The following is a 27,136-nucleotide window of genomic DNA, read 5'->3' on the forward strand; positions in this document are numbered from 1 at the left end:
GCAGTGCAGTGGTGTGTGGGGGGGGGATGGGGGGGGAGGAGGGCCAGGGACCCTGCCCTCCTGTCCTCTCCCCTGACGCCTGCCTCTCTGTCTCAGAATGCCATGCTGCATTACCCCTGGTGGAACAGCTTCTCGCCCACGCCATACCCAGCCTTCTCCAGTGAAAGCCAGTAAGTGCCCAGCCCCACTGTGTCCTTCTGGGGGGTCCCCCCTCGCAGGGGCTTCGCTATGCCTTCTAATCCCGTAGTCATGGGCTAAAGAAAACTAGAGCTCTCAGTCATGGGGGCTGTGGGCCCGGCCCTGGCTGCATGGGGAGAGCTGAGACTGACCTGCTGTGGTCTGTCTAGCGAGAACTCTCCAGGGAAGAGGGCAGAGGTAGTGGGGACGAGGGGGCCAGGAAGGGCTATACTGTGGGGGGGACACCAGGTGGTGGTGAGAAACTTCATGGGTGAAAGGAGCTGGGAGGACAGCTTCCCCATGGAGGGCATCAGCAAGCTGGGTTTTGAAGGGTAAGTAGGAGTTTGCCAAGAGAGCACTCCTGGTACCAGGCCAAGGAATGGCCCATGCAAAGGGCACGGAAGCACACATAGCCAGAGCCTTGAGGTTCTTCTGGGGTGCCATGTCCCGAGACATGGGTGCGTGGGCCCCTCCTGAGCGGAGTTCTGAGGCACCGGAGTTGTTCCTGCCGGCCTGTCCTGCACCTGGGGTGGGCAGGCAGCACCCTCATCACGCCTGCTGGCTCAGCTTCCTTCTCTGCCTCCAGCCAGTTCATGAACTCCTCCTTCATTGTGGGCCAGCCCTGCGTGGACACCAGCTATGGTCCTGCAGCCGCCACCCCCAGCTTCCCGCCAAAGAGCAGCGACTTTCCTCAGGTAGGAGACCTCGGCTGGGCCGTGCCCCGCGTGGGGTGTCAGTGCTGGGGGACTGGGCTTGTTTGGGGGACGGGCTGGTGTGACTTCCCCGCAGCAGACGGGGGCGCCGGATCGGAGGTCACGTAACTGAGGCTGGGGGCCCAGCTGCGCTTCTGCTCGTCTGCGGGTTATGGGGCCACATCTCGAGCATCCGATTGCCTCGCCCAGACCTGCACTTGCTCCATCTGGGTGCCCTAGCGCCTTGGCGGAGTCCACGTTCCCGGCGCCCCCCCAGGCCGGAGTGACGCCCCATCAGGTCGAAACAGCATAGTGAGCATTTATGTCCCCGAAACAGTAGCCGCTTGACAAACGTGAGCCCTTCGAGTTGGAGGAAGGGAGGACGTCTGATCTCGATCTTTTGGGGGACGCCAGGCAGCTCAGCCCCAAGGGAGTCAGGCGGACCCTGCCTTGTAGCCTTGTCCGCGGGGTTCACAAGTGGGTCCCACACCTGTGTCGCGCATGGCAGCTGTCGAACCTGAGAGCCTCAGAGGGGGTTTGCGGGAAGGATCCCAGCAATGTCGTGGAGTGACCCAAACCTGGGGGCAGGAAGTGGGGGCAACAGGGGCCAAGTGGCGCCGAGTTTCCCTTGGCAGCTTCTGTGCTGGCCTCTGGGTCTGGGCTGCCTCGGCACTCAGGGAAGCATCCACGTGGGCCCACCAGGGAGTGGGGTGTCAGGTGGTCAGCTCCCCTGAGCCTCAGTTTCCTTCTGTAAAGTGGGGGCTTATGGGCCCCACCAGGTGACAGGCCGAGGGAGACCACGGCACACACGGGCCGGTGCAGACCTGCTGGACTCACTTGGACCAAGGCCAGGGCCGTTCAGACCGGCCCACACTCACTGGGGCAGCAGCAGGGCCGGGCAGAGAACCGGACCGAGGGGTGTGTGCTGCGGTGACAGCATCCCCCCAAATCCAGGTCCTCCCAAGACCTCAGGACAAGACCCTACTTGGCAGTCAGGTGTTTGCAGGTGTGATTAGGTAGACGGAGCTGAGGTCCTCCCAGTTAGGGTGGCCCTAAACCCTCTGGGGTCCCTGTGGAGATACAGCTGCGGGGGCCGGGGTCAGGGGCAGGCACGTGGCCGGGGAGGTGGAGCCCAGGCGCTGGGGAGGTGGGGGGACCCCGGAGCCTGGGGAGCACAGCTCCGCCACACCGTACCCTGGACGTCTGCCCTGAGCTGCCCTGTCAGTGACCCTCTGTGGCCACCCAGGAAACAACACGGCTGGGCCTCGTGGCGACGGGAGCAGAGCCTGCCCCTTGGGAGCCCTAAGTACCCCAGGGTGAGGGCGAGGGCCGTGGGGCAGGAACAGGAGGCCCGTGGACGCAGCCTCCCTGCCTTTACAGAGGCATACGTGGTTTCCTCTGCCCGCCGCCAGCCCGTGAGGAGACTCTTGGCCTCCAGGAGAGGAAGGGCCAGTGGGTTCAGCATCCAGGGCGCCCGGCCGACGGCCCAGGACATTCTCCCCACCCACTACGGCCCCATGTCTCTGGCTCATCTGCGGGCTGGCGGCTGACGGGCCTCCTGTCCACCGGGTCCTGGGCACCGCTCCGCGTCCAGACTTGCTCCCCTGCTGGGGCGTCCCTGCTGGGTGGATGAAGCCTTTGGGGGTGTCCCAGCCCCTGCGGCCACCCGCCTGGCCTCGCTCCGCCCCCCACTCGCCCGCTCCTGCTGCTGCCCCAGCTCTGCGAGGGATCCACGCGGCTTCCGAGCCCAGCAGCCCCCGGGGCGCCGCGTCCGCTCCTTGCTGCAGGTGGGGAAGCGCGCCCCGTGTTGGAGGTTGCTCATCCACCTGACAGATGCTCGCTGAGAGCGGCCGCAGCCCACCCTCTCTCCAGCTGCCCTTGCTGGGGGCGACTTGGACCCAGATCTCCCTTTAGAGCAGCGAAACCTTCTTCAAACGCAATCTCACCTCACTGCCAACCATGGGGTCAGACAGATGTGAGACCACAGTTCAGCCAGGCTGAGGGTCTGAGGCCCTGTGGTCAGCCTCCTCCACCTCCCCCGGGACCCTGGGCCTGTGGGCCAAGCCAGGATGGAGTCCAGAGCGAGCCTGGCATTCAAGGCCCTTCCCAGCCGAGCCCTGGCCCGGTGGGTCCACCACAGCCACCTCTGCTCCTGGTTCAGACTGAGTGACGTCGCACGGGGGCCGGCACAGGGACAGCCCCAAAGACGTCCCTGTCCTGGTCCCAGGACCTATGGATCTGTTGCCTCACGGGGCAGAGGTGACTTTGCAGGTGGGATTAAATTAAGGCCCCTGAGATGGGGGTGACCCTGGATTCCCTGGGGGACCCAGTGTCATCACAGGGTCTTTTTATTTTAAATATATATATATATATATATATTTTTTCAATTAATTAACATACGTTTGGTTGCATTGAGTCTTTGTTGCTGCGCGGGCTTTCTCTAGTTGCGGCAAGTGGAGGCTACTCTTCGTTTGCGGGCTTTCTCTAGTTGCGGCAAGTGGAGGCTACTCTTCGTTGCGGTGCGCAGGCTTCTCATTGCAGTGGCTTCTTGTTGCAGAGCACGGGCTCTAGGTGCGCGGGCTTCAGTAGTTGTGGCATGTGGGCTCAGTAGTTGTGGCTCATGGGCTCTAGAGTGCAGGCTCAGTAGCTGTGGTGCACAGGCTTAGTTGCTCCGCAGCATGTGGGATCTTCCCGGACCAGGGCTTGAACCCGTGTCCCCTGCATTGGCAGGCGGATTCTTAACCACTGCGCCACCACAGAAGTCCACAAGGTCCTTATGAGAGGGAGGCGGGAGGGTCAGAGGCAGAGAGAGACGGGAGATGCTGCACTGCTGGCTGTGAGGATGCAGGAGGGGCCGCGAGCCAGGGATGCAGCGCCTCTAGAAGCTGGAAAAGGCGGGAACCGCTGCTGCCCTGGAGCCTCTGGTAGGAACCGGCTCTGACAACCCATCTCAGACTTCTGACCTCCAGAACCATAAAGTAATCAACGTGTGTTGTTTAAAGCCGCTTCACCATGTGAAGCCTTCATGAGGCCCATGGCACACCGTTGAAGCGTTCACTCCTGTTTGTACGTTAGAAGGAGTTGGAATGGGGAATCCAGACCTGGGCTGGGGGCAGGAAGTGAATAGAAGCCCACAGGCCTTAACACACCTCCTGGTTACTAAACTTGAGCCCTGAGTTTCCTAGCAGCCAAAGCGAAAAGAGAAAGGAGATGGGTTGTGTGACTCTTGCTGCCTAGCAGGAGAAAGCTTCTCCCCGACTTCTGTTTTGGGCCGGGAGCAGTTCCCTGGGGGCTGCACACAAGCCAGCCCAGGCCAGGACCTTTGGTGAGGGTCGAGCCGGCCTCTGTGTGGGGTCCCCATTTCCCAGGTACCTGGGAAGGATCTCTAGCCAGAGGGACTCTGCCCTGGGGAAAGCAGGAGGCCAGTCCGGTCCCTGCTCTGGGGCAGCTCTGCTTCGCTGGACAGTCCTGGCCATCAGACTGGCACCCATTGAGCCCCCAGAGCCAGGGCCCTGGGTTCCAAGTGTGGGAGGGGAAGTGCCCCCAGGGATTACCTGAAAATTTCAGCTCTGACGCTCTTGCCTACACATTACACGTAGCATCTTACGTAGCCGAGGCCAGCGTCACAGGGCAAAAATTAGCCCTGGTGCAACACTGGTGACCACACCCATGTACACCCATGGGTGTGCTGAGGCTCCGAAAGAACCGGCCAGGTGTCTGTAGGGTGCCCCACACTGGGAGGGGGTCTGCGTCCCTGGCAGGAGGCCCACAAACACGGCACGTTGTCTTCAAGGCCTTGTCGATGCGTTTCGTTGCTGATGGGTTGACCTTGACCCCTGGTGAGGCAGCTTCCTCTGGGTCCCCCCACTGTGCACTGTCCTTCCCGCCCTCAGGTTGACACAGAGTGGCTCAGGCCCTTATACCCCTTACACCTTGAGGGGCCCCACGTGGGGTCTCCCACTGCAGGGTATGGTACGTGTTGGGGGGTGTGGACGTGTGGCTTTTATTTCTTAATTGGAACGTGACTTGCATTTCATACGGTTCAGCAGCTTTTGTGCATTCACAGTGTTGTGCAGACATCACCTTTGTCCAAAGTCCAGAACCTTCCATCCCCCAAAAGAAACCCCATCCCCCTTAGCAGTCACCCTTCCCCCTCCCCCATCCCGACACCACAAGTCCCCTCTCTGTGTCTGTGGATCGGCCTGTTCTGGACATTTCCCGTCAGTGGAATCGCACACCGTGTGTGCTTCTGCGTCTGGCTTCTCTCACTGAGCATCGTGTTCTCAGGGTCTGTCCACGTGGTAGCGAGTGTCCGTGCTCCACCCCTTTACGTGGCCGAGGGACGTCCCCGTGTGTCGGGGGACACGTGTGTGTATGTGTTTGTCCATCGATGGACATTTGGGTCATTTCCACCTCTCGGCTGCCGTAAATCATGCTGGTGTGGACGTGCGTGTAGACTTCAGTGTGAGTGTGTGTTCCAGGTGTGGTTGACTCTCGCTAGGAGGGCTGTTTGGGGCCTTGTTGGAGTCGGGGTTGGGGGGGTGCCCAGCCTTCCAAATGCCCCCCGAGGCCTTGTGCCTCCAGCTCTTGCTGCCCCTGCCCCTCCAGGCCTTCCTCTGGGTTCTGCCCACCCTGGTTTCTCTGGGGTCCTGGCTGCAGGGGTGGCTGCCCCGCCCTCCTTCACTGCCCCCCAGTGCCGAGCCCCGCTGCAGCCCCCGGGATCAGGTGCTGCCCTGACCCCTCCTCCCAAGGCCCCCTGGACCCTCACGTCTCAGCCAGGCCCCGGGGAGGGGGAGGGCTCTTTCTGGTGGGCTGAGACCCCCTCACGCAGTCGCAGTTGGCAGGGCAGGCGTGCGCCCTGAGGGTCCCTCCAGGCATCTCAGGTGGGCCCCGCGTCCACCCGATAAGGACACTTTCCGTCTGCCAGCCCAGGCTTCTGGGAAGCAGGATGAGGTCACAGCTCAGAAAAGTGCTTTGCAAACTCTGGGCAGCTCCCCACACGGAGAGGGGTCGGCGACATCCTCTGCTCCGCGAACAGATTTCCACAGGGTCAGAGGCTTGGCCTACCCTGCCAGCAGGCTCCTGGCGATTTCTGGCGCTGGCAGGGCGCGGTGGGGGGCCACTTCCCGTGGGTCACGCGGGGCCACGGCCAAGGTCCCCCACCCTGGGGTCCGCACTCCCTCCGCAGGCTCCAGGGGAGGGTCCGTCATGCTTCTCACAGCTCCTGGGGCCCCAGGCGTCCTGGGCTTGTGGCTGTGTCACCCCACCTCTTCCTCCGTCTCCACGTGGTCTTCTCCTGTCTGTGTCCAGACCTCCCTCTTGTAAGGGCACCGGCCGTCGGCTTAGGGCCCGCCCTGCTCCAGTGCGACCACATCTTAGCTGACTACATCTGCAGTGACCCCATTTCCAAAGGAGGTCCCGACATGGGCCGCGCCCACCCCTCTGTGGCCAGCCAGGGGGCAGCCTAGGGACCAGCGAGCGTCCTGTTGGCCGGGCAGCCCCACGGATCGGACGCGCTGGCCAGACAGGGCCGACCAGCCATCTGGTGATGAGATACAGGGGGCAGAGAGTCCGAGTTTAGAAACTGCTGGCAGCCTGACCAGTTTCCTGCTGCTGAAACCTAATCACAAAAAGTTTGTGCTTGTCCTTTGTGGGTTTTCTTTTCATGTCCGTTTCCTAGTAATTCTTTTTAAAATTGAGACAAAATCACACACCTTAAAATTCATCCTTCTAAAGTGTATTCACAGAGTTTTACAACCACCACCTTTATGTAATTCCAGAACGTTCCATCACCCCAAAAGGAAGCCCCATCCCCATCAGCAGTCACTCCCTCACCTCCTTCCCAGCCCCTGACAACCAGGAACCCACTCTCTGTGTCTGTGGATCTGCCTGTCCTGGATGTTTCCCATCAGTGGACTGACTGTGTGTCCTTCTGTGTCTGGCTTCTCTCACTGAGCATCGTGTTCTCAGGGTCCGTCCACGTTGTTGTGAGTGTCAGGGCTTCACCCCTTTGCGTGGCTGAGTGATGCTCCCGTGTGTGGAGGGACCATGTGGTGTTTATCCGTCATCCGCTGTTGGACACTTGGGTTGTGTCCACCTTTGGCTGCTGTGGACGTGTGTCTCCGTTGCCTCTGGTGGGCACCTGGCAGTGGAATCAGGGTCATGGGGTGACTGTGACTGTTTTCCGAGGACGCTGCCCCATTTCGCGCCCCCACCGGCCGTGTAGGGGCTCTGATTTCTCCAGCTCCTCCCCACACTGGTCCCTGCTGGCTTTGTGGGTCCAGCCGTCCGGGGCGGGTGTGAAGTGTGTCCCGCTGGTTTCGGGTTGCGTTTCCCCGTTGCCTGACAGTTTGCGTGTCCTTCCTCCCCTTGTTGCCATTTGTACACATTCCTCACCTGCGGCAGTGGCCGCTGGCCATGTTCCCCCCACTTCCTCCGCCGGCTGTGGGCTGGAGACAGGTGAGGGCTGCAGCATTGGGCCGAGGTCTCCCTGACCCCAGGGACCCTCCCCAGTCAGCTCTGGGGTGCTGGGCAGCCTCAGGGAGGCCCATGGGCCCGCTTGCTCCTCTCGGCGGCGGATCCGCACAGAACCGTCCTGGGATGGGGGTGATGGAAAGAAACAAGCAGGACGGGCACCAGGCCTCAGGGCTTTGTGCCCCCCGCCACTGGCCCTGTCTGCGTCCTGCCCTCTGTTCTGGGCTGCGGGTTGCAGGGGCTGACGCAACAGGGAAGAGCAGCGTTTCGGGCACAGCCAGGCCGCTTGCCAAGGCTGGAGGAGGAAGAGCAGGGCGGGGCCTGGGGCCCCATGGGGACGGCCCTCCAGGTGTGGCCACAGCACAGGCAAAGGCCCTGGGGCGGGCCCTGTGAGGCACTGGAGGCGGGCTCTGGGACAGTGAAGGTCCAGGCTGAGGAGCTGAGGGCAGGCTCAGGAGGGCGTGGGGGGCACGGAAGGGGCAGCCAGCCTAGGTTTCCTCCCTGCGATGCAGGGGCCTCTGAACTTCGAGTCATGCTGTGGGCATCCCAGGGGCAGCCGTGGTCCCTGCCAGGCCCAGCTGGGCACGTGCTTTGGGGGGACAGTGGTCTGGGGGAAACTGAGGCCATGGCCAGGAGAGCGCCCGGGGCAGGCAGGGGGCGAGCCAGTGGCAGCCCGCGGGCGTTGTTGACAGCCGTCTGTGGTAGATTCCGCCCCGTTCAGTAATTCTCCGCGCTTTGCCAGTAATCGTCCTGACTTACCAGGCAGGCATCATTTCCTGAAAGTCAGCCGGCCTTAGGGGAAGTAGGCGCAGGCGGTGACTAAACCAACATGCAAATGCGGCCGGGCGGGCTGAGGGCTGAGGGCCGGCGGGCTGAGCCGCCCGTGGTCATGAGGCAGCTGCTCCCACCGCTTTCTCGGGACCCGGCGGCCACCATGTCCCAGCTGCGCTTCTGGCTGCAGTTTGCAGCCCTCGGCAAGGTAACCCTGGGCTCCTGCCTTGCGAGGGGGGCCGGGCTGGGAGGGCCCGTGGGAACCGCCCGGAACAGCCGGGCTGGGGGCGGGGGGGAGGGCTCCCCCAGCCTGCTCCGTCTGTTTTTGGCAGCGAGGATGACCCCGCTGGAGTTTCCCGGGCAGAGCCACGTGGAATGTGGGGACAGCCAGGGAGGGCAGGGGGCTGCAGGGGGCTGGAGCCGTCCCACCTGGAGTCTTGTGGGCGCTCCGTGTCCTGGGATGGTGGCAGTGGCTCTGTGGGGCATGGTTTGAGACGGGCTCTGATTGGACAGGTAGGATCGGTCCCCATCCCTCCGTCTCTCTGTCCCGCTGTCCCTCCTCAGGGCCCCTGCCCAGGGCCAGTGAGAGGACCTGTGTCCGAAGAGTGTTTCTGGGGTCACTTTCCTGGCTGGGAGGGGGTGCTGAGCAGACCCAGAGCCGGGTCCAGCCTGGGGGCCATCCTGTCCCAGCCTGCTGGGCGGTGGCAGAGATGAGGTGGGGGGGTCACTGCATGGGCAGCTCCTCGCTGGTCCAGGGTCCCCGACATGCTGAGAGGCAGTAAGCACAGTGGGCGACCCTGTGCCCTCCTGGCCCCCCAGAACTGTCGGGGTAACCAGCCAGCTCCCCCGCATTGGGGCCTACAGTGGGAAGAGTGGGGGCAGGGGGGCCTGGGATCCCGGAGGAGTTCCAGGTGGGGACGCAGGTCGGGAGGTGAGCCCGGGGAGGGGTGGACACAGGCTGCCGGGTTGGGGGCTCTGGTGAGGGCCTGGGACCTGCGGCCCTGCCGTGACTGGGCCCTGGGGACCCAAGGAAGGTGATTCTGGGTTTGGGTCATCTTGGAGGTCTCCTGTGGCTGCTGGGAGTCAGGTCCCAACACTGGCGGGCAGCCCACCAGGGGGGTCCGCTCTCACTCCCATCCAGCCACCCGCCCTCCACGGTGGGGAGGGGGAGGGAGAGGGACCTCGGGAGCCCCACCCCCACCCCCTGGGGACCCAAGTGAGGCCCACCTCCCTTTGCCTCCAAGGATCCAGGGGCCCCCAGACGATGCCAGCTGCCCATCAGGGCGTCTGGTGGAGACGGTGTCCACAGACTGGGGAGAGAGCACCCACTTTCTTAATAAATTATATTTTTTAGAGCAGTTTTAGATTTACAGAGAGGCTGTGAATCAGTTCAGAGGGACCCCGTGTGCCCACGACCAGCCCCTCAGCACCTCCCGCAACCCAGCTGATGGGCCCGTGTTCATACATCGTCCTCAGGGCCCCAGAGTCCACGCTTCCCCACGTCGCCTCTGCCCCAGTAACACTGTGGCACCAGGGCCCCCAGGCTGTGCCGGTGTCGCCCGCTCTCCTGGGGTGGACTGGGGCCCTGGGCAGTCGTGGGGAGCCCAGCCTGGGACTCCTGCAGGACGTCCCCAGTTTGGGTTTGTCCGGTGTTTTCTCGTGGTCGCACTGGGGCCATGGGTTCCCTGGGGGAGACCTCGGAGGGGAGGTGCCCTTCCCAACCATCACCCCAGGGGTCCCTGCTGCTGAACTTGACCTGACCTCCTGGCTCCTCCACGGGGGGCTTCTTCACCTGCGCGCTGTCCTCCTGGGAAGGGTCTACGTGCTCAGCCCTCACACAGGGTGGCCCCCGAGCGCCCCTTTCAGCCCCTGCCTCTGCCAGCTTCGGGGCTGGCCCCTGAGGTCCCGCCCGGCTCCCTGCCCACTGCCCAGTGACTGTTTCACCTTTGGGAGGCAGGCCCACCTCTCAGGGCTCCAGGGTCATCGTCACCCTGACCAGGCTCGGCGGCGCTCGCTGGGAGGGCCACGCTGGTTCCAGAGGGACTTTAGCAAAGACAGCTGTCCCCGACTGTACGCGGACCCCACCCCAGCCAGCCTTCGGAGTCTCTGGGGGTCACTACCCCATGTCACTTCATGGGGTCTGGGCAGCCAGCTTCTGCAGCCCACCCTTCCCTGGCGTTGTCCACCAGACTCGGGATGTGCCACCTCTGACCCCAGCTGACCGGGGGTGGGGTAGGGAGCAGGCCTCAGGGTCAGCAGAGCCAGACCCACTGCCGCCGCTTCAGTGTCCCCCGAGATGGATGCTCTGGCCTGTTGAGTCGCCAGGCTCTCGCATGGGGGTGCAGCGTGCCCCAAGGAGCATCATGGAGCACCTGTTCCCTGCTCTGGGGTTGGCATCCCCCTCCTGCTTCTTCCCAGGCTGCTGCCCGGGCCTGAGCTGGTCCTGCTAGGCACTGTCTGCCACGCCCCCATCTCCTCGCCTGGACTTGCCCAGTCGCCAGGTCCTGCAGCTGCAGGCGGTGGGGGGAGGTTGGGGTCTGCCCCCCTTCCGTGGGACCAGACTGCGTGTGGCTAGGGGGCAGGGGCCAGGAGGGGCCTGGCGGATAGAGCGCCCTCCTTGCAAACCGCCGGAGCCAGGGCACCCCGGGCAGTGGGAGGCGTCCACAGGGGGCCCCCAGCCTTATACCAGCTGAGCGGGCCCCACCCCTTCCTGCCAGGCCCGCTGTCCTTTTCGCACAGTGCTCTCAAGCCTGCCTGTTGGGGGCTGTGCACGCACCAGCATCTGAGCACGGGGTCCTGGGGAAGCTGGACAGTGTTGCCTGGAGGTCCCCGCACCCCAGGGCGTGGGGGGCTGATTCCCATGCAGATCAGTTGGAGGGGAGCCCCAGAAACACGGCCCTTGAGGGGCTGTGGGGCAGGACTGGGAACTGGCTGAGATCAAGGACCTGTTCTCGGTGACCTGGGACTGCGGAGACCTGCCCTCCACCCCCAGAAGCCAGCTCACCTGTGGCCTCCAGGCCCAAGCTGGTCACATCGGGTGGACCCTAGGCCCAGGCCCCCCCTTCCTCCCCAGAGTCCACTGATCTGAGCCCCTGGGGCCCCGAGACCCCCACTGGTCAGCCCTGCCCACCCTCCTGGCTTTCTCTCACTGGTTAGTGGGACACCACACCCTCTGTCCCAGCCCGCCCGGCTGGGGGCTCCCAGAGGGCCGCTCTCCCTCCTCCTTGGCCCCTGCCCTGCTTGGGAAATGCTCCCGTTGATGGGCCCGCTGAGGCCACAGCCCACCTGGCTCCACCCATGGCAGGCAGGCGGGGGTGGGGGGTTACCTCCCTGGGGGGCTCGGCTGAGGGCTGCCCCACATCTGAGCCTGGAGGGGCTAAGGGAGGTGGGGGGCCTGCACCTTCCCCAGCTCTGGGCACAGGGGGCTGTGCTGCACTGCCCTCCCCAGGTGGCAGGCGGTGTGGGCACCGTGACCCAGCGGGGCACTGCAGGGGACCCTGGTCCAGAAGCCCCAAGGGGCTCTCTCTGCATGTCCCCACGTCCAGCACAGGCCAGGCACACTCAGGAGCTCCATGCCTGCGACCAGGGCTGGGAGGGAGGGAGGCCGGTACGGGACCCCCCAGCGCTGCACCTGATTCCCTTTGTTTATTTATTTTTATTTATTTATTTTGGCTGCGTTGGATCTTCGTTGCGGCACGCAGGCTTCTCTCTAGTTGTGATGTGCTGGTTTTCTCTCTCTAGTTGTGGCATGCGGGCTCCAGGGCGCGTGGGCTCTGTAGTTTGCGGCATGCGGGCTCTCTAGTTAAGGCGCACAAGCTCAGTAGTTGTGGCGTGCGGGCTCAGTTCCCCACCCAGGGATCGAAGCCCCGTCCCCTGCATTGGAAGGCGGATTTTCTACCACTGGACCACCAGGGAAGTCCCCCGATTCCCTTTAAATTTAGGTTTAGAAACTGTAACCTCCACAGCAGCAGATGTCTCCTGAAGCTGTGGCGGTCCGTGCGTCCTGGCATTCCTACACCGGTGTCACCTCCTCCATGGGGATGGGCCAGGGCAGGCACGGGGTGTCCATCACCTTCTCCCGGTGTCCCCTGAGTAGAGTCCAGCGCAGAGCCTGTGGGGTCTGGTTTCTCTCACCTCCACTTGCCTTTTTCCTTTTTTCTTTTCAAACAGCTTTATTGATACAGTTCACATATTGTAAAACTGACCCATTTGAATTGCATAATTCAGTGTTTCCAGTGCATTCACAGAGTCGGGCAACCATCACCTCTGTTTAGTTCCAGAACATTCTCATGGCCCCAAAGAGAAGCCCCGTCCCCATCAGCAGTCACCCCACACCCTCCCCAGTCCCTGACAACCAGGAAACCCCTCTCTGTCTCTTTGGATCTGCCTGTTCTGGACGTTTCCCATCAGTGGAATCACACACCGTGGGTCCTTCTGTGTCTGGCTTCTCTCACTGGGCGTCGTGTTCTCAGGGTCCATCCACGCTGTAGCGAGTGTCAGTGCGTCACCCCTTTCTGTGGCAGAGCAGCATCCACCGTGTGGCTGGGCCTCACAGCTGCCCTCACCCGGCCTGTCTTGCAGGACTCCTCGTACCTCGATGACCTCTCCAATGCCTCCATCTTCTCCTCGTCCGTGGACTCCCTCTCGGACATCGCAGACACACCTGACTTCCTGCCCGCCGACAGCCTCAGCCAGGTGCCCACCATCTGGGACGTGAGCACTGGCCCCTCCACCCACGACAAGGTCAGTGTGCCCCATCCTCGGCCGAACAGACACGGAGGAGGGTGTCGCTCGAGGGTGCTCATGTCTCCCATGTAGGCCAGAAGATGCAGGGGCTCCCCAGGGGGAAGAGGGGCTCCGGGGAGCCCGGCATACACTAGTGGACACCGGTGGGCATATGCCTAGATGCCCTGACGGGTTCAGTGCCCATGAAACCCCCGGGCCCTCGGGAAGGGTCTGGGCCCAGTCTGGGGCTGGCAGGGGGATACGAAGTGCCCAGAGTAGGTGCGGCAGGCGACCCAGGCCCGTCCTCGCCTCGCCAGGGCCCTCCTACCGGTTCCCAGCCTCCCAGGAACCTGAGGCCCGGGCGGGCAGCTGAAACGCCACGCCCACTGCTGCTGCGGCCAGCCCTGCCTGCGGGAACCTGAGTCAGCCTTCCAGGAACCTGCGTCTGCAGCTGTTTGTTTGTTTTCGTTAATTCAAAAAAAAAAAAGGGAGAGGGAATTGAGAGTAGGTTTCAGACCTCCCTGTACCTCACTTCCATTTCATTTTCGTTTCAAAAAAACTTTGTGTTTTTTTTCCTTCCAGTTTTATTGAGATATGATTGACATTCAGCAGTAAGTTTAAAGTGTACATACAGAATGGTGATTTGACTTGCATACATCATGAAATGATGACAAGTCAGTGAACATCCATAGTCTCATATAGATACAGAATTAAAGAAATAGAGGGAATTCCCTGGCGGTCCAGTGGTTAGGACTCGGCACTTTCACTGCTGAGGGCATGAATTCAGTCCCTGGTCAGGGAACTAAGATCCCACAAGCCACACAGTGTGCCCAAAAAAAAAAAAAAAAAATTAAAGAAGTAAAAACCGTATTTTTTCCTTGTGCCGAGAACCCCTAGGGTTTACTTTAAGAACTTTCATATATAACATACAGCAGTGCAAATTCTATTTATCGTGTTTTACGTTGCATTCCTAGTACCTATTTATCTAGTACTTTATGTATCCCAAGTACTTATGTATCTATCAGATCTAGATGGGCGGGCAACAGGAAGGAGGCCGGTGGCCAGCTGAGGGGCTTGAGGACCACAAGGCGAGCCCCCCTGGAGGCCGGGGGGCCCATAGAGGCACTTCCTCCCCACCTGTGGCCTGCAGTCTCATGCCTACTCTCCCTGCCTCTCCCCTCCAGCTGTTCCTGCCCAGCGGGCCATTTACAGGCCTTGAGGACCCTGTGTCCTCTCTCTCCAGCACTCCACTTCTCGTCAGCTACCAGGTGAGCCAGGCCCCTTCCCTACCCCTGCCCATCCCTCCTGGGGATCAGGGAGGGCCACTCACTCAGGCACCTGCTGTATGCGGGCCCTGGGCCGGCTTAAAAGCATGGTCTTCCCATTATACAGATGGGGAAACTGAGGTCCCAGGGAGGCATCATGCGAGGAGGGGGGACCTCTCCCTATTGCCCCAAGTCACTGGGCTGGCTGGTGGACCAGGCTCCTGATCCGGGCAGGGAGGCTGGCGTGGTGCAGGGGACAGTACTGTCCCCAGCATGACAGCACCTTGCCCTCAGTCTCAGAGTCACCCCGAGGAGGACGACGAAGCTGAGGAGGATGAGGCGGAGGAGCTGGGCCACGCGGAGACCTACGCCGACTACGTGCCATCCAAGTGTGAGTGTGCTGTGGGAGAAGACCCCCAGCAGCGATCACCGGGCTGCACAGCCTCACGGGGTCTGCGTCCTCCGGCCAGGGGCGCCCATCTCCGGGGTCCCTGAAGGTCCCAGGGCCCCTTAAACTGCCAAGGCAGGTGTGGGAGCTGTGGGCGGGCTCCGGAGGGGCGGTTCTGTAATCGGGGTTGTGCTCCTCACTCGGCACATAGGCGGAGGGGGCAGTGGAGAGGTCAGCCGCCTTCCTGCTCTGCATCGATGGGCCACGCCCCCAACCCTGTCCAGACCACGCCCCCAACCCTGTCCAGACCACGCCCCTGACCTGCCCCACCGCCCCCATGCCCCTCTAGCCAAGCTTGGGAAGCAGCACCCGGACCGCGTGGTGGAGACCAGCACTCTGTCCAGCGTTCCGCCGCCGGACATCACCTACGCCCTCGCCCTGGCCTCCTCCGACAGCGGAGCCCTTTCCGCCTTGCAGCTAGAGGCCATCACCTACGCCTGCCAGGTGATCGAAGGGTCTCCCAGCAGGTCTGCGTCCGGCGTGGGGGGGTCTCAGTGCCCACCCTGACCCTGCCGCACACTGACCCCCGTCTCCTCCCCCACCCCCGCAGCAACACGAGGTCCTGCTCCCCGGTGGGCAGCGCGCGGGCTTCCTTATCGGCGATGGCGCGGGTGTGGGCAAGGGCCGCACGGTGGCCGGCATCATCCTGGAGAACTACCTGCGGGGCAGAAAGAAGGCCTTGTGGTGAGCTGTCCCTCCCTGGGCATGGGGTGGGCCGGCAGGTGGGCAGGGGGTTCCTGAAGCCTGCTGGCCCGCACCCGCAGGTTCAGCGTCTCCAATGATCTCAAGTACGATGCGGAGCGCGACCTTCGGGACATCGCCGCCCCTGGCATCGCGGTGCACGCGCTGAGCAAGGTGGGTGGCCCGCAGCCCCCCGCCTGGTAGGGGGTCCCGGAGTGCGGGCGTGGCTATGCCCCGGCGCCCACCGATGCCTGGCCCTCTCCCCAGATCAAGTACGGCGACAACACTACCTCAGAGGGCGTCCTCTTTGCCACCTACTCCGCCCTGATCGGGGAGAGCCAGGCAGGCGGGCAGCACCGCACGCGCATCCGGCAGATCCTGGAGTGGTGTGGGGAGGCCTTCGATGGCGTGGTATCCTGGCCGTGATGCGGGGGCGGGGCCGAGCGCAGGGGGCCGGGAGGGGCGGAGCCGAGTGCAGGGGGCCGGGAGGCCTTGGTCCTGGCCGGTGCCGGAGGGTGCGGAAGCGCGGGAGGAATTCCCGGAAGGGAGGGCCTGGTGGCGCAGGCTCGCCCTCAGGGACAGCTGTTACCCGCCCCTGGCCGTCTGGCTCAGCCTCCTGGCTCCAGCCGGCCAGACCCGTAACCACAGGGTCGGGGTGGTGTTTGCTGCGACACCGCGGGCGGCGGGGCCGGAGGTCTGGGGGCGCAGAGCACTTCCTCCCCCGTCCTTGTCCGGCCCCCAAGCTGGTCCCACCCAGGCTCCGTCGGGGCGGGGCGGGAGGCAGTCCAGGAGAGCCAGAGCACAGCTAGGCCAGAGGCCCCGCTGCTCTAGCTCTGCCAGCTGCTGTGGGTCCCAGGCCCTTCCTGACTGGGCCGAAGCCCCAGGCGTCTCCCTCCTTTGCTTTTCAGCCTGAGATCACTTTCTTTTTGCTCCCACCGAACTGTAGGAAACAAAGCATAGGAAAGTCCACCAGGGACTGCCCTGGTGGTCCAGTGGTTAGGACTCCCTGCTTCCGATGCAGGGGGCACGGGTTTGATACCTGGTTGGGGAACTGAGATTTCGCAAGCTGCCTGGTGTGGCCAAAAAAAAAAAAAAAAAAAGGAGTGTTCATCAAGCTGTAGGAAAAAGAAGTATAGGGGACTATAAGCTAGAGTCTGATGTGTGTCTGGTGTTAACGTTTTCTTGTTTCACACATTCCTCTTACCAGTAACAGCCTTCAGGCCAATCCCCCTCGGCCTTCTCCCCAGCTGCTCCCCCCCTACACACACACACACACACACACACACACACACACACACAGGGGCCACAGCTTCCCCTGCGGATTTCTGCAGGGGCCCTTAGAGGACCCTCAGGCTCTATCTCCCTGGGATTCACCCTTGTTCTCAGAAGTGGGGTGAGTGCACTTTCCCGAAGCTCCCCTCACTCCCTCTGATGAGACAAGGCCTGTGGGCCCTCTGTTCACGAGGCATAGTCTGTTCAGAGCTCCCATGAGCCAGAAGAAGCAGCAGGGTTACTGATGCTACACCTCGGGGGCTGCCTGATGGCATCGGGCTAACCTCACTCACGTTTCCGCTGATCCTCCGTCGAACCCCTGTACCTACGTGTGGACACGTGCGCGTGCATGTGGCACTCACACCTTGCCTTTCAGGTAGGTTCGTGACAGACATACTTGTCTGTAACTTGTGCTTTTTCCCCTGAAAACATTAAGAACTTTCTGTGTCTTCCAATTCCTGTCCACGTTGTTCGGGGCCTAGAGGCTGTTTCCCTCTGGCTTTGGTGGCCTCACACACCCCAAGGACCCCACCCTGTGGCCAGATCCCCCCAGGCACCTTCCGGAGTTCCCCCCAACCAGGAAGGGACCACCTAGGGTGTCGTGGTGGGTCTGTGGGGCGGCCCGCCTTCCAGAACAGTCCTTAACCCACGCCCACCCCAGATTGTGTTTGACGAGTGCCACAAAGCCAAGAACGCCAGCTCCACCAAGATGGGCAAGGCCGTGCTGGACCTGCAGAACAAGCTGCCCCTGGCCAGGGTGGTCTACGCCAGCGCCACAGGTGAGGGGCCTGGTCATCGATGAGCGAGTGATGCCTGCCCTGGCGCAGCTGTGTGTGGGAGAGAGTGGGGGGGGCGTCTGGTCTGCAGCCCAGCTCCTGCCAGGTCCTGTTCTCAGACACCAACCCCTGTCAGGGGCCTCCCTTCTGCCAGCTGGCCGTGGGCACTTTCCCGAGAGCCTCAGGTCCCCATTCCTGGCCCTCGTGCCATTTCTGGGGCCACACCTGAGGCCCCTGACCTTCGCAGGTCGGAGGAGCTGACGGTGGCTCCCCCTTCCCCCAGGTGCCTCTGAGCCCCGGAACATGATCTACATGAGCCGCCTGGGTATCTGGGGCGAGGGCACACCCTTCCGGACCTTCGAGGAATTTCTGCATGCCATCGAGAAGAGGTGCGCGCTTTACCCCGTGCCCATCCCCCACATGATGGGAGCGGGGGCCAGGTGTCACCCTCACCCCTGCCCATGCTCCTCTGGCAGCCAGAGAGATCTTAAAATGCAAATCCTATCCTTCCTCTGCCTAGTACTTCCCATCGGTCTCAGGGGGAAAGGGCCTCCTCCCCACTTTTCCTGCTCCCGTGCAGGCCCCACCTTGGTCCAGGCAGACTACCTTCTGTCTGTTTCCAAGGCCCACCAGGCCCTTGGTGACCACAGGGCCTTTGCAAGTGCTCTCTGCTCCATGCACCTGGCCCTTCCTCGCTCTCCAGGGCTCAGTGCTGGGTGACAGCCCCTCCCCGGGTTGCTCTGTCCCTGGGTGGGACCTAGCATGTGGTCCCAGGCCGTTGCCCAGGCAGCCTGTGTTCACCTGCAGGGGTGTGGGCGCCATGGAGATCGTGGCCATGGACATGAAGGTCAGCGGCATGTACATCGCACGCCAGCTCAGCTTCTCTGGCGTCACCTTCCGCATCGAAGAGATCCCGCTGGCCCCGGCCTTCGAGCACATCTACAACCGGGCGGCCCTGCTGGTGAGCCTCTGACTGAGTGGACAGCCTGCATGTCCCCTTGGAGTTACGCCCCCGTCACCTTCAGCGTCTGCCCTTAAGACACCACAGGGATTAGTCAGACTGGACAGGAGGGAGCACCTGGCCCACCCGCCTCGGTCTTTGGCAGGAGCCCAGCATCTTGATCCTGTTCAAGTTGGGGATTCTGTACGGACTGTACGCCCGCATCCCCGCCTCCCCTCCCCACGATTTCGTGAGCACGTTGCCCCCAGGACAGAACCCAGAGCTGGTGGCCATTTTCTGTCTCTCTCCGTGGGGCCGTCCTGGGCGCTGCGGGGTGGGAGCACCTCCCTGGACCCACCCGCTCGATGCCTGGATCCCCCCAGTGTGACAGCCACAGATGCCCCAGACATGGCCCGGTGTCCCCTGGGGGCAGGACCACCCCAGCGAGACCCTGGTCTGAAGTGTGGAGAGTCAGAGGCCGCTGGCAGGGAGCTGGCAGGGAGGGTATCCCCGCTGCCTCCGGAGGCGGTGTCCACCCGCCCCTGGGCTGCACGAGCGCCATTCCACCACGGTCTCACCAGCATCACACTTGTTGTTTCTTAACATTTCCGACCATCCAGCTATTGCCAGGGCCTCCTTGTTGCTCTACTTACAGCCCCCCTTCCCTGGCCCACATTTCCACGGGGCGGGGGCAGCCGGGGTCCGGGCAGAGATGGTGGTAGTGAGCTCAGCCAGGTGTGTCATTTCAGTGGGCCGAGGCCCTGGGCGTGTTCCAGCAGGCAGCCGACTGGATCGGCCTGGAGTCACGCAAGTCCCTGTGGGGCCAGTTCTGGTCGGCCCACCAGCGCTTCTTCAAGTACCTATGTGTTGCCGCCAAGGTGCGCCGGCTGGTGGAGCTGGCCCGGGAGGAGCTGGCCAGGGACAAGGTGAGCTGGGCTGTGCCGGGCCCCCTGCATCCCTGTGTCAGGGGCGAGTGGGCAGAACCCGGCACGCCGTGTCAGCCTCAGGATCGCAAAGGAGCCTGCGTGTGGCTGGGCTGAACCCGCAAGGATGGGGCTGGTGAGGGCAATGCTGAGGCCCGGAAGCTTCTGGTCCCGCCTTACCCCAGGCTCCCCGTGTGCAGGCTGGGCTGGCGAGTCCCAAGAAAGAACAGGGCAGAGGATGGGGGTGGGGGTCCGGGAGCTGAGGCTGGCTGTGGGCTGCCAGGTGGACTTCCCAGGTGGATCTGGGCTTGTCGGGGCCTGGCAGCCCGAGGGACACGGGGGTGGGAGAAGGGAGAGACTGAGGCCCGCCCTGGGTTTCGGCTGCTGGGACAGGGCCGGTGTGGGGCCTGGGGCTTCCCTGGGGGCCCCTCTGGGGCCCACACTCCGGGGCTGGTGGGCAGGCTTCTGCTCACCGCCACCCACCCCCACAGTGCGTGGTTATCGGGCTGCAGTCCACGGGTGAGGCGCGTACCCGGGAGGTGCTGGGCGAGAAGGAGGGCCAGCTTGATGGCTTCGTGTCCGCTGCTGAGTGAGTGATGCCTGCGGCCCAGTGGGGACGGTGGGGGCTATGCCGGGGACCCCTTCCTGTGCGACCCACCCTGGGGCCGACCTGTGGCCTGGCCCTGCCTGTATTCCCAGCCTAGGGAGCGCCCCGGTCCTAAGTGACCTTAGGCCCATCTCGCATCGTAAAGCCAGAAAGGGTAACCGTGGGGACCCCAGGACTCGGAGGGCGCTGGCCGAGGGTCCCAGGGCTTTAGAATGAGGCTTCCCGGTGCCTGCACCCACCGCCCCCACGTGGGAACCGTGCCGTTTCAAGGACGACACTGATTTTAGGGACTGGCCTTGCTGGTCCCTGAAGCCCCTGGCCTCCCTTCCCACCCTGGGTGAGGGTCCCAGCACGAGGCCCCTTGCCTGGCTCACCTCATCCTGGCCCCTCCCCCCCAGCCCAGCAACACCTCCCTTCCCCTGGGACCCCATCCTGGGAGCCTCCCCCTCGGCCCGTCAGCGCGTGTGGGCAGAGCTGTGGGCCCTTTGACGGCGGGAGCCCCACCCAGCTTCCCACCCACGCTCCGTCCATTGCCCACCACGTGGGACCCCCGCCCTCCTGTCCTTGCAGCTCCTTTCCCCTCCCACGCGCCTTCTCTGAGTCCCTGCACCCAGACCCACCCGCGGGGCCCCCTGGCACTGGGTGTCCCCACCAGAGCAAACCCACACACGGGACCCAACCCCTCCAGGTCTCCCAGCGAAAATAAACTCTGCTTCTCACTTTCAGAGGCGTCTTTCTGTCGCTAATTCAGAAGCACTTTCCTTCAACCAAGAGGAAGCGAGAGAGAGGACCGGGCAGTAAGCGAAAAAGTAAGCGCCTGCCGCCCGCCTGGACCTCGGGCGCCTTGTGGCCTCCTCCCTTGCTCCTGCCGCCTCCCTCCGGCCTCCCTCCTTTCTGAGCCTTGATCTGGGTCAGGCTGTCACTCCCGCTGCCCCCTCTGCTGCTGGCTGCACAGCCACGTGGCCTGACCCCTGATGCCCTCCCCAACCCTCCAGGGCAGCTTGCTCAGTCAGCTAAAAACCCCAGCGCTGCAGGATGGGGGTGTGGCTAGCGCATCCCCACGGCCTCTAGCCTCACCTCCAGAAGGCGGGGCCTCGCGCTCTCCAGGTGAAAGTGAACCGGAGGCCAGAACCACACTGGTCCAGGGACTAGGATGGAGCCCTTAAAAGCACCCCGGGATGGGGGAGTGGCCTCATAGCACCTTCTGGCATGCACTGCCCGCTGTTCTAGGCAAAGGCTGAGCATCCACGCCCAGGGGGGAAGTAGGGCTCAGAGAGGCCAAGCAACTTACCTGAGAGTACACGGCCAGCCTTGGGGGCCCAGTCTTGCTCCTCCCACTTCCTGGGACCGGCCTCCTGGGTGTCCTGGATGGTAGCTTAGTTACGTAGGCCCCTGGACCATCACCCCATCAGGGCCTGGGCTCATCCTCTGGCCGACCCACCCAGGGCCACCCTGTGAGGGTGGGCGTGTGGCCTCCCCAGGCACCACCCGAGGACACACTGCCGTGTCAGGAAGTCTGGCAGGGATGTTAGAGGTGCCCCTTTACGCTGTGCCCTGGCCACCAGCAGAGCCCAGACCTGCCAAAGGTGGATGGAGCAGGGGGCTCTGGCCCTGAGCCCTGACCATCCTGGCACCCGGGCCTGTCCCCAGACCGTGCCGCCAGGACAAAGGCGCGGGGCCAGGCGGCAGTGACCCCTGGCTGCTCCCCTGCAGGGCGGCCGCGGGGCCGTGGGGCCAAGGTGCCCAGGCTGGCGTGTGACGCAGCGGGCGTGATCCGCGTCAGTGACGACAGCAGCACGGAGTCGGACGGCGGCCTGGACAGCGACTTCCACTCCTCCCCCGAGTCCCTGATGGACGACGACGTGGTCATCGTGGACGCCATTGGGCTCCCAGCCGACGACCGCGGTGAGGGCCACGGCCACCCCCATGCCCTCCCCCCAGGTCCTCCCCCCACGTTCCTGCTTCTCAGGCTCCGAGTGCGGGGGTCGTGGCGCGCGGCTGGCAAGGGCTGGTGGGGCTTAGGGAGAAGGTTCTGGACCCCTGGCTCAGCCCCGCTCCCCAGAGACCCCCGTCATCCTCAAGGGCCAGGGCTGGGAACAGGGCCGTGGGCAGGCGGCCTGGACAGTCCCCGTTGACCCTCTGGCCCCACAGGCCCCCTGTGTCCCCCACCGCGGGACCTGCACGGCCCCGGTGTCCTGGAGCGGGTGGAGCGGCTGAAGCAGGACCTGCTGGCCAAGGTGCAGGTGCTGGGCCGGGAGCTGCCCGTCAACACCCTGGACGAGCTCATTGACCAGCTCGGGGGTCCGGAGTGCGTGGCGGAGGTGAGCTCTGGTGCTCCCTGGTGGCCAGCTTGGCGGTGGCGGTGGAGCGGGGGGCGGTGCTGCGGCTGCTGGGTCCAGCGTCCCGTGTCCTGCACTACCCCTTCAGCCACTGCCGCCCAGCTCCATGCCCACCTCCCCCCCACGCCCACCTCCCCCGCACGCCCCCCTGGGCCAGGGCTCCCAGGCCTGATCCCCGACCCCGTCCCCCACCCTGTTCCCGCTCCCGTCCTTCTTGCCCCCTGTGCTCCTGTGCTCTTTCCTGGGACGTCCCTCTGGTGCCACCTCAGTTTCATCTTGGCTCAGGTGGCTGGGTTGCCATAAAAAAACTTAGGAAGATGGCAGTTAACATTCCTGCTGATGGCCCCGTGGGCACCCGAGCCTGGCAAGAGGCCGGGTCCTGGCAGCCCCCTGCCACACACACCCAAGAGCGCCAGGGCCCCAGGTGGGGGGACAGGGAAACTGAGGCCCACGGGGACCAGCCCCTGGGCGACCACAGCGGCTGACAGCCTGTCCCCTCGTCCCCACCACGGCCACAGATGACTGGCAGGAAGGGCCGCGTGGTGTCCAGGTCTGACGGGACGGTGGCCTTCGAGTCCCGGGCGGAGCAGGGCCTCTCCATCGACCACGTGAACCTCAGGGAGAAGGAGCGCTTCATGAGCGGAGAGAAGGTGGGGTGCGGGGCTGTGCCTGGAGGGCACCCCTGTGCACCAGGGCATGGGCTGGGAGGCACAGGGGTCCCGAGCAGCTGGCTGGAGGACCACCAGCTGTGTGTGGGGGTGTGTGCTGTGCTCCTGTGCCTGTGTGGGGCCCTCACAGCGCCCCCCGGCCAGCCCCGCCTTCAGCCTGAGTCCCACGCACTTGGTGTTGGTGCCTGGCCCACCGCTTCTCTGGGCTGCCCCGTGGGAGCTGATGTCCACAGGGCAGGCAGACCCTCCAGGGGTGACCCGGGATGGTCCAGATTCCATTCTAAGCCTTCGGAGACACCTTCACGGACACACACGTCTGAACTTCCTGTGTGGGTCCCCCCAGGTGCAGCCGGTTGAGCCAGGGCACGCAGGGTGCGGGGCGAGGAGGAGCAGGCTGCCCGCCCTGCCGCCCCACAGACCTGTCCCCGTCCACGTCCCTCTAGCTCGTGGCCATCATCTCAGAGGCCTCCAGCTCCGGTATCTCCCTCCAAGCCGACCGCCGGGTACCGAACCAACGGCGCCGGGTGCACATGACGCTGGAGCTGCCCTGGAGTGCCGACCGGGCCATCCAGCAGTTTGGTGAGCCCCGCCCCGCCCCAGGCCGCCCCACCCCGGGGCGTGCCTGGTCCCTAAAAGCCCTCTCTGCCTCCAGGCCGGACCCACCGCTCCAACCAGGTCTCCGCGCCCGAGTACATCTTCCTCATCTCAGAGCTGGCCGGGGAGCGCAGGTTTGCCTCCATCGTGGCCAAGAGGCTGGAGAGCCTGGTGAGCCTGTGGGCGGAGGGGGGGGCTGGGTGTGGGACTGGGCGGGGAGGCTCCCTGGGGAGGGCGGAGGGCGCAGGGAGGAGCACCAGGTGGGCAACGTGTGACCGCTTCCCCCATCCCGGGCAGGGGGCTCTGACCCACGGGGACCGCCGAGCCACCGAGTCCCGTGACCTGAGCAAGTACAACTTTGAGAACAAGGTACCCGAGGTGGGAGAGCCCAGGAGAGGAGGGTCCTCGGGGTGCCAGGACCCCGAGACCTGGGGTGCCCCAGCCTCTGACGCGGCCCGCGGCCCTCACCCCTCCCCACAGTACGGCGCCCGGGCGCTCAGCTGCGTCCTCACCACCATCCTAAGCCAGACAGAGAGCAAGGTGCCGCTGCCCCAGGGCTACCCTGGAGGGGACGCCGCCTTCTTCCGTGGTGAGTTGGTGGACCCTCCCCACACCGCAGGGGGACACGGGTCATGAGGGGGAGGCCCCGTGGGCTGGGGCGGGCAGGCGTGCGAGGCTCTCCCTCCCCACAGACATGAAGCAGGGGCTGCTGTCCGTCGGCATCGGCGGGCGCGAGTCCCGGTCCGGCTGCCTGGACGTGGAGAAGGGTGAGTCCCATGCCCCCGGCCCCGCACCTCCCGGGTGGGTGGACGGGGGGGCCGGCTGGACGCAGCCTGAGGCCCCCTGTCACCAGCAGACTGCTCCATCAGCAAGTTCCTCAACCGCATCCTGGGGCTGGAGGTGCACAAGCAGAACACGCTCTTCCAGTACTTCTCCGACACCTTCGACCACCTCATCGCCGCCGACAAGAAGGAGGGCAAATACGACATGGGCATCCTGGGTGAGCCCCGCTGGGGATGCCCTTCCTCCCGGGCCCGGGCCCCCAGACCAGCCACTGACCCCACTTGCCCTCCCCAGATCTTGCCCCTGGCATTGACGAGATCTACGAGGAGAGCCAGCAGGTGTTCCTGGCCCCCGGGCACCCGCAGGATGGGCAGGTGGTCTTCTACAAGGTGAGCGGCTGCACCCGCCCGCCCCGCCCCCTCCCCTCACCCCCACCCCCCCCTGATGCCTGCGTGTCCGCAGATCAGCGTGGACCGCGGCCTGAAGTGGGAGGAGGCCTATGCCCGGTCGCTGGAGCTGATGGGCACCCACGACGGCTTCTACCTCTCCTACAAGGTGGGCCCCCCAGCAAGCCCCCGGCGCACCCCCACGGGCAGGACCCTGGCTGGTGGGCCGGGAGGGGAGGGCGGCGGGCTGCGCGGGTCCGCACACTGTGGGGACCCCTGCCCAGCACGTGCGGCGCAGCCCCAGCCTCACGCACGCCCCCACCCAGGTCCGCGGCAACAAGCCCAGCTGCCTGCTGGCCCAGCAGAACCGCGGCAAGCTCTTCACCGTGTACAAGCCCAACATCGGGCGGCAGAGCCAGCTGGAGACCTTAGACAGCCTGTGCCGGAGGTTTCACCGGGTAGGCCCCGACGGCCCCGCAGTGCGCCCCCACTGTGCCCCTGGCGCGCCCGTCTTCTGCAGCCCCCAGGCTGGCCCTCCATCTCCATGCTCCGCTGCCCTGGCCGCCAGGTGCAGGATGAGCGGGCCTGGGGCCTTCGGACCTCCTGTTCCCCACCTGCGCGCTGGGGGGCATGGACAGGCCGCGGTCCAGGGGCTCAACCGGCTGTGTCCACAGGTGACAGCGGAGGAGGCCAGAGAGCACTGGGAGAGCAGCTACACCTTCTCGCTGACTCACTGCAGCCACACCACATGGTGAGGGCCCAGGGCAGCCCGGGGGGAGTGGGGGGGGGTGTTGGGGGGGGCTCGCCCACGCCCATGCCGCAGCTGGTCTGAGCCGTGGTCCCCGCGCAGGAACCGGCACTGCCGGCTGGTGCAGGAGGGCAAGGACTGCGCGCAGGGCCTGAGGCTGCGACACCACTACATGCTGTGCGGGGCCCTGCTGCGCGTGTGGGGTCGCATCGCCGCCGTCATGGCCGATGTCACCAGCAGCAGCTACCTGCAGATCGTGCGCCTCAAGACCAAGGACAAGAAGAAGCAAGTTGGTGAGCGGTGGGCGCAGGCGGGGTTGGGGAGGGGGGTGTCCCGCCGGGAGGGGGCGCCCCACCCCGCCCCGCCCCTCGGGCCCTGACCGCCAGCCCCGCCCCCACCCCGCAGGCATCAAGATCCCCGAGGCCTGTGTGCGCCGCGTCCTGCAGGAGCTGCAGCTCATGGACGCCGATGTGAAGCGCAAGCAGGCGCGCGCCCAGGGTCTCCCCGCGCTGCCGCCCGCCCCACGCCCGCTCGCGCTGCCCTGCGGCCCTGGCGAGGTCCTGGACCTCACGTACAGTCCGCCGGCCCAGGCCTTCCCGCCGCCCTCGCCCTTCGCCTTCCCGGCCCCGGCCCCCGGCCCCGGCGGCCTGCTGCTGGGTGTCCCCGACGCCCCGGCTGACCCCGCGGCGCTCCTGCACCAGGGTTGCGACATCAACTTCAAGGAGGTGCTGGAGGATATGCTGCGCTCCCTCAATGCCGCGCCGCCCCCTGAGCCCCCCGGCCTGCTGGGCGCCGGCGGGGGGGCAGCAGGCGCGCAGGAGGGCAGCGGGGGCGCCGAGCGGCAGAGCGTCATCCAGTTCAGCCCCCCCTTCCCCAACTCCTAGGCCCCGGGGCATCCTTCCCGCACGAAACTTATTTATCTATAATAGGCGCCCTGTCTACACCGGGGAAGCGGGTGGTGAGCAGGGCCAACAGCCCTGCGGACTACTGAGAGGAGCAGGCAGGGCCCGGAGCCCTTTGAGGCGGGGCCAGGGTCCCTTCCTCCGGCCTCCCGAGGCCTCCACTGCAGTGCCTTCCCACCGGTGCCTGGGCAGACGCTCGAGACACTGCCGGCCCTGGGGGTGCCCTCCAAGCCCTGCCTGGTGGGCAGTGGCCATGCGCAGGCCCCACTCAGGACACTCAGGGGCCAGGCAGGGCCTGGGGGTGGGGGGCCTCCTCTGTGCCTCTGTCCTCTGCTGCCCCCTTCCAGGCCGGGGTTGGGGCTCCCACCCCACCCACCTTACCAGGCCCGGTCAGCCCTGAAATCCACAAAACTGGGTGGCCCCAAGAGCTGGAAACTCAGGAAACCCCAGGTGCTCAGGGCCCCACCGCCTCTGGGGGGCTCCGTGGGGCAGATCTTCTATTAATATATGCAACCCCCTCCCTGCTCTCTGTGCCCTAAATTATTGCCCAGCCACCTCTCCCAGGGCCTGGAATCTCCTGCGGAGCTGGTGGGTGGCCCCCTGGTTTCTATGTGTATTTATAATGAATTCAAGTGTATATATGTAAAGAGATCTTTTTTAAATATATGTGCCTTTTCACTACTTCCCAGGCTGTCTGCTGCTCTGGCCTGCAGGAACGGCGGGGAGGGGCCGTACGGTGGTCTGGGGAGGCTGCTGGCGCTCCCTCTGCTGCCTCACGCCACCCACAGCGCCTGGCCTTCTGGATGACCGGGGCCAGGCTCGGGGAGACACCCGCCCCAGGAGGCTGTTTGTCCGCTGCGTGGTCCTGGCACCAGGATAGCGGGCCAGCTGCCTCTGCACTGGCCGTACCAGGCCCCAGGCGTCTTGGAGCAGACACTGCTGCCTCCTGCCCACCGAGACGTGAG

The 27,136-nt window shown here is 64.6% G+C and overlaps 1 protein-coding gene across 11 annotated transcripts in view; it reads left to right on the plus strand.

The window, feature by feature from the left end:
- Positions 1–26,852, plus strand: part of SBNO2 (strawberry notch homolog 2) — a 44,867-nt gene extending 18,015 nt beyond the window's left edge. For 4 of the 11 annotated variants that reach the window (XM_089905786.1, XM_089905788.1, XM_089905789.1 and 1 more), the window contains 30 exons: positions 97–170; positions 764–872; positions 12,696–12,857; positions 14,024–14,107; positions 14,399–14,495; positions 14,842–14,996; positions 15,103–15,236; positions 15,317–15,407; positions 15,501–15,644; positions 17,167–17,284; positions 17,565–17,670; positions 18,089–18,242; positions 18,971–19,147; positions 19,636–19,733; positions 20,478–20,560; positions 21,402–21,656; positions 21,903–22,072; positions 22,609–22,740; positions 23,202–23,337; positions 23,411–23,523; positions 23,650–23,721; positions 23,833–23,941; positions 24,045–24,119; positions 24,206–24,352; positions 24,430–24,524; positions 24,598–24,690; positions 24,848–24,979; positions 25,196–25,272; positions 25,372–25,562; positions 25,675–26,852. In XM_089905786.1, the coding sequence (XP_089761912.1) occupies positions 97–170; positions 764–872; positions 12,696–12,857; positions 14,024–14,107; positions 14,399–14,495; positions 14,842–14,996; positions 15,103–15,236; positions 15,317–15,407; positions 15,501–15,644; positions 17,167–17,284; positions 17,565–17,670; positions 18,089–18,242; positions 18,971–19,147; positions 19,636–19,733; positions 20,478–20,560; positions 21,402–21,656; positions 21,903–22,072; positions 22,609–22,740; positions 23,202–23,337; positions 23,411–23,523; positions 23,650–23,721; positions 23,833–23,941; positions 24,045–24,119; positions 24,206–24,352; positions 24,430–24,524; positions 24,598–24,690; positions 24,848–24,979; positions 25,196–25,272; positions 25,372–25,562; positions 25,675–26,153 (4,062 nt within the window). In that variant the 3' untranslated portion in view covers positions 26,154–26,852. Of the gene's footprint in view, positions 1–96; positions 171–763; positions 873–7,746; positions 8,323–12,695; positions 12,858–14,023; positions 14,108–14,398; positions 14,496–14,841; positions 14,997–15,102; positions 15,237–15,316; positions 15,408–15,500; positions 15,645–17,166; positions 17,285–17,564; positions 17,671–18,088; positions 18,243–18,970; positions 19,148–19,635; positions 19,734–20,477; positions 20,561–21,401; positions 21,657–21,902; positions 22,073–22,608; positions 22,741–23,201; positions 23,338–23,410; positions 23,524–23,649; positions 23,722–23,832; positions 23,942–24,044; positions 24,120–24,205; positions 24,353–24,429; positions 24,525–24,597; positions 24,691–24,847; positions 24,980–25,195; positions 25,273–25,371; positions 25,563–25,674 lie in introns of those variants that run through there. The other 7 variants (XM_089905794.1, XM_089905791.1, XM_022565737.3 and 4 more) reach the window with 6 other exon arrangements.
- The last annotated feature ends 284 nt before the right edge of the window (positions 26,853–27,136 follow it).

The sequence above is a fragment of the Delphinapterus leucas genome, unplaced genomic scaffold (assembly GCF_059928025.1).
Source record: "Delphinapterus leucas isolate spDelLeu-1000000601 "Yukka" unplaced genomic scaffold, BTC_Dleu_Yukka2 spDelLeu_asBTCV2_sq25, whole genome shotgun sequence".
NCBI lineage: Eukaryota > Metazoa > Chordata > Mammalia > Artiodactyla > Monodontidae > Delphinapterus > Delphinapterus leucas.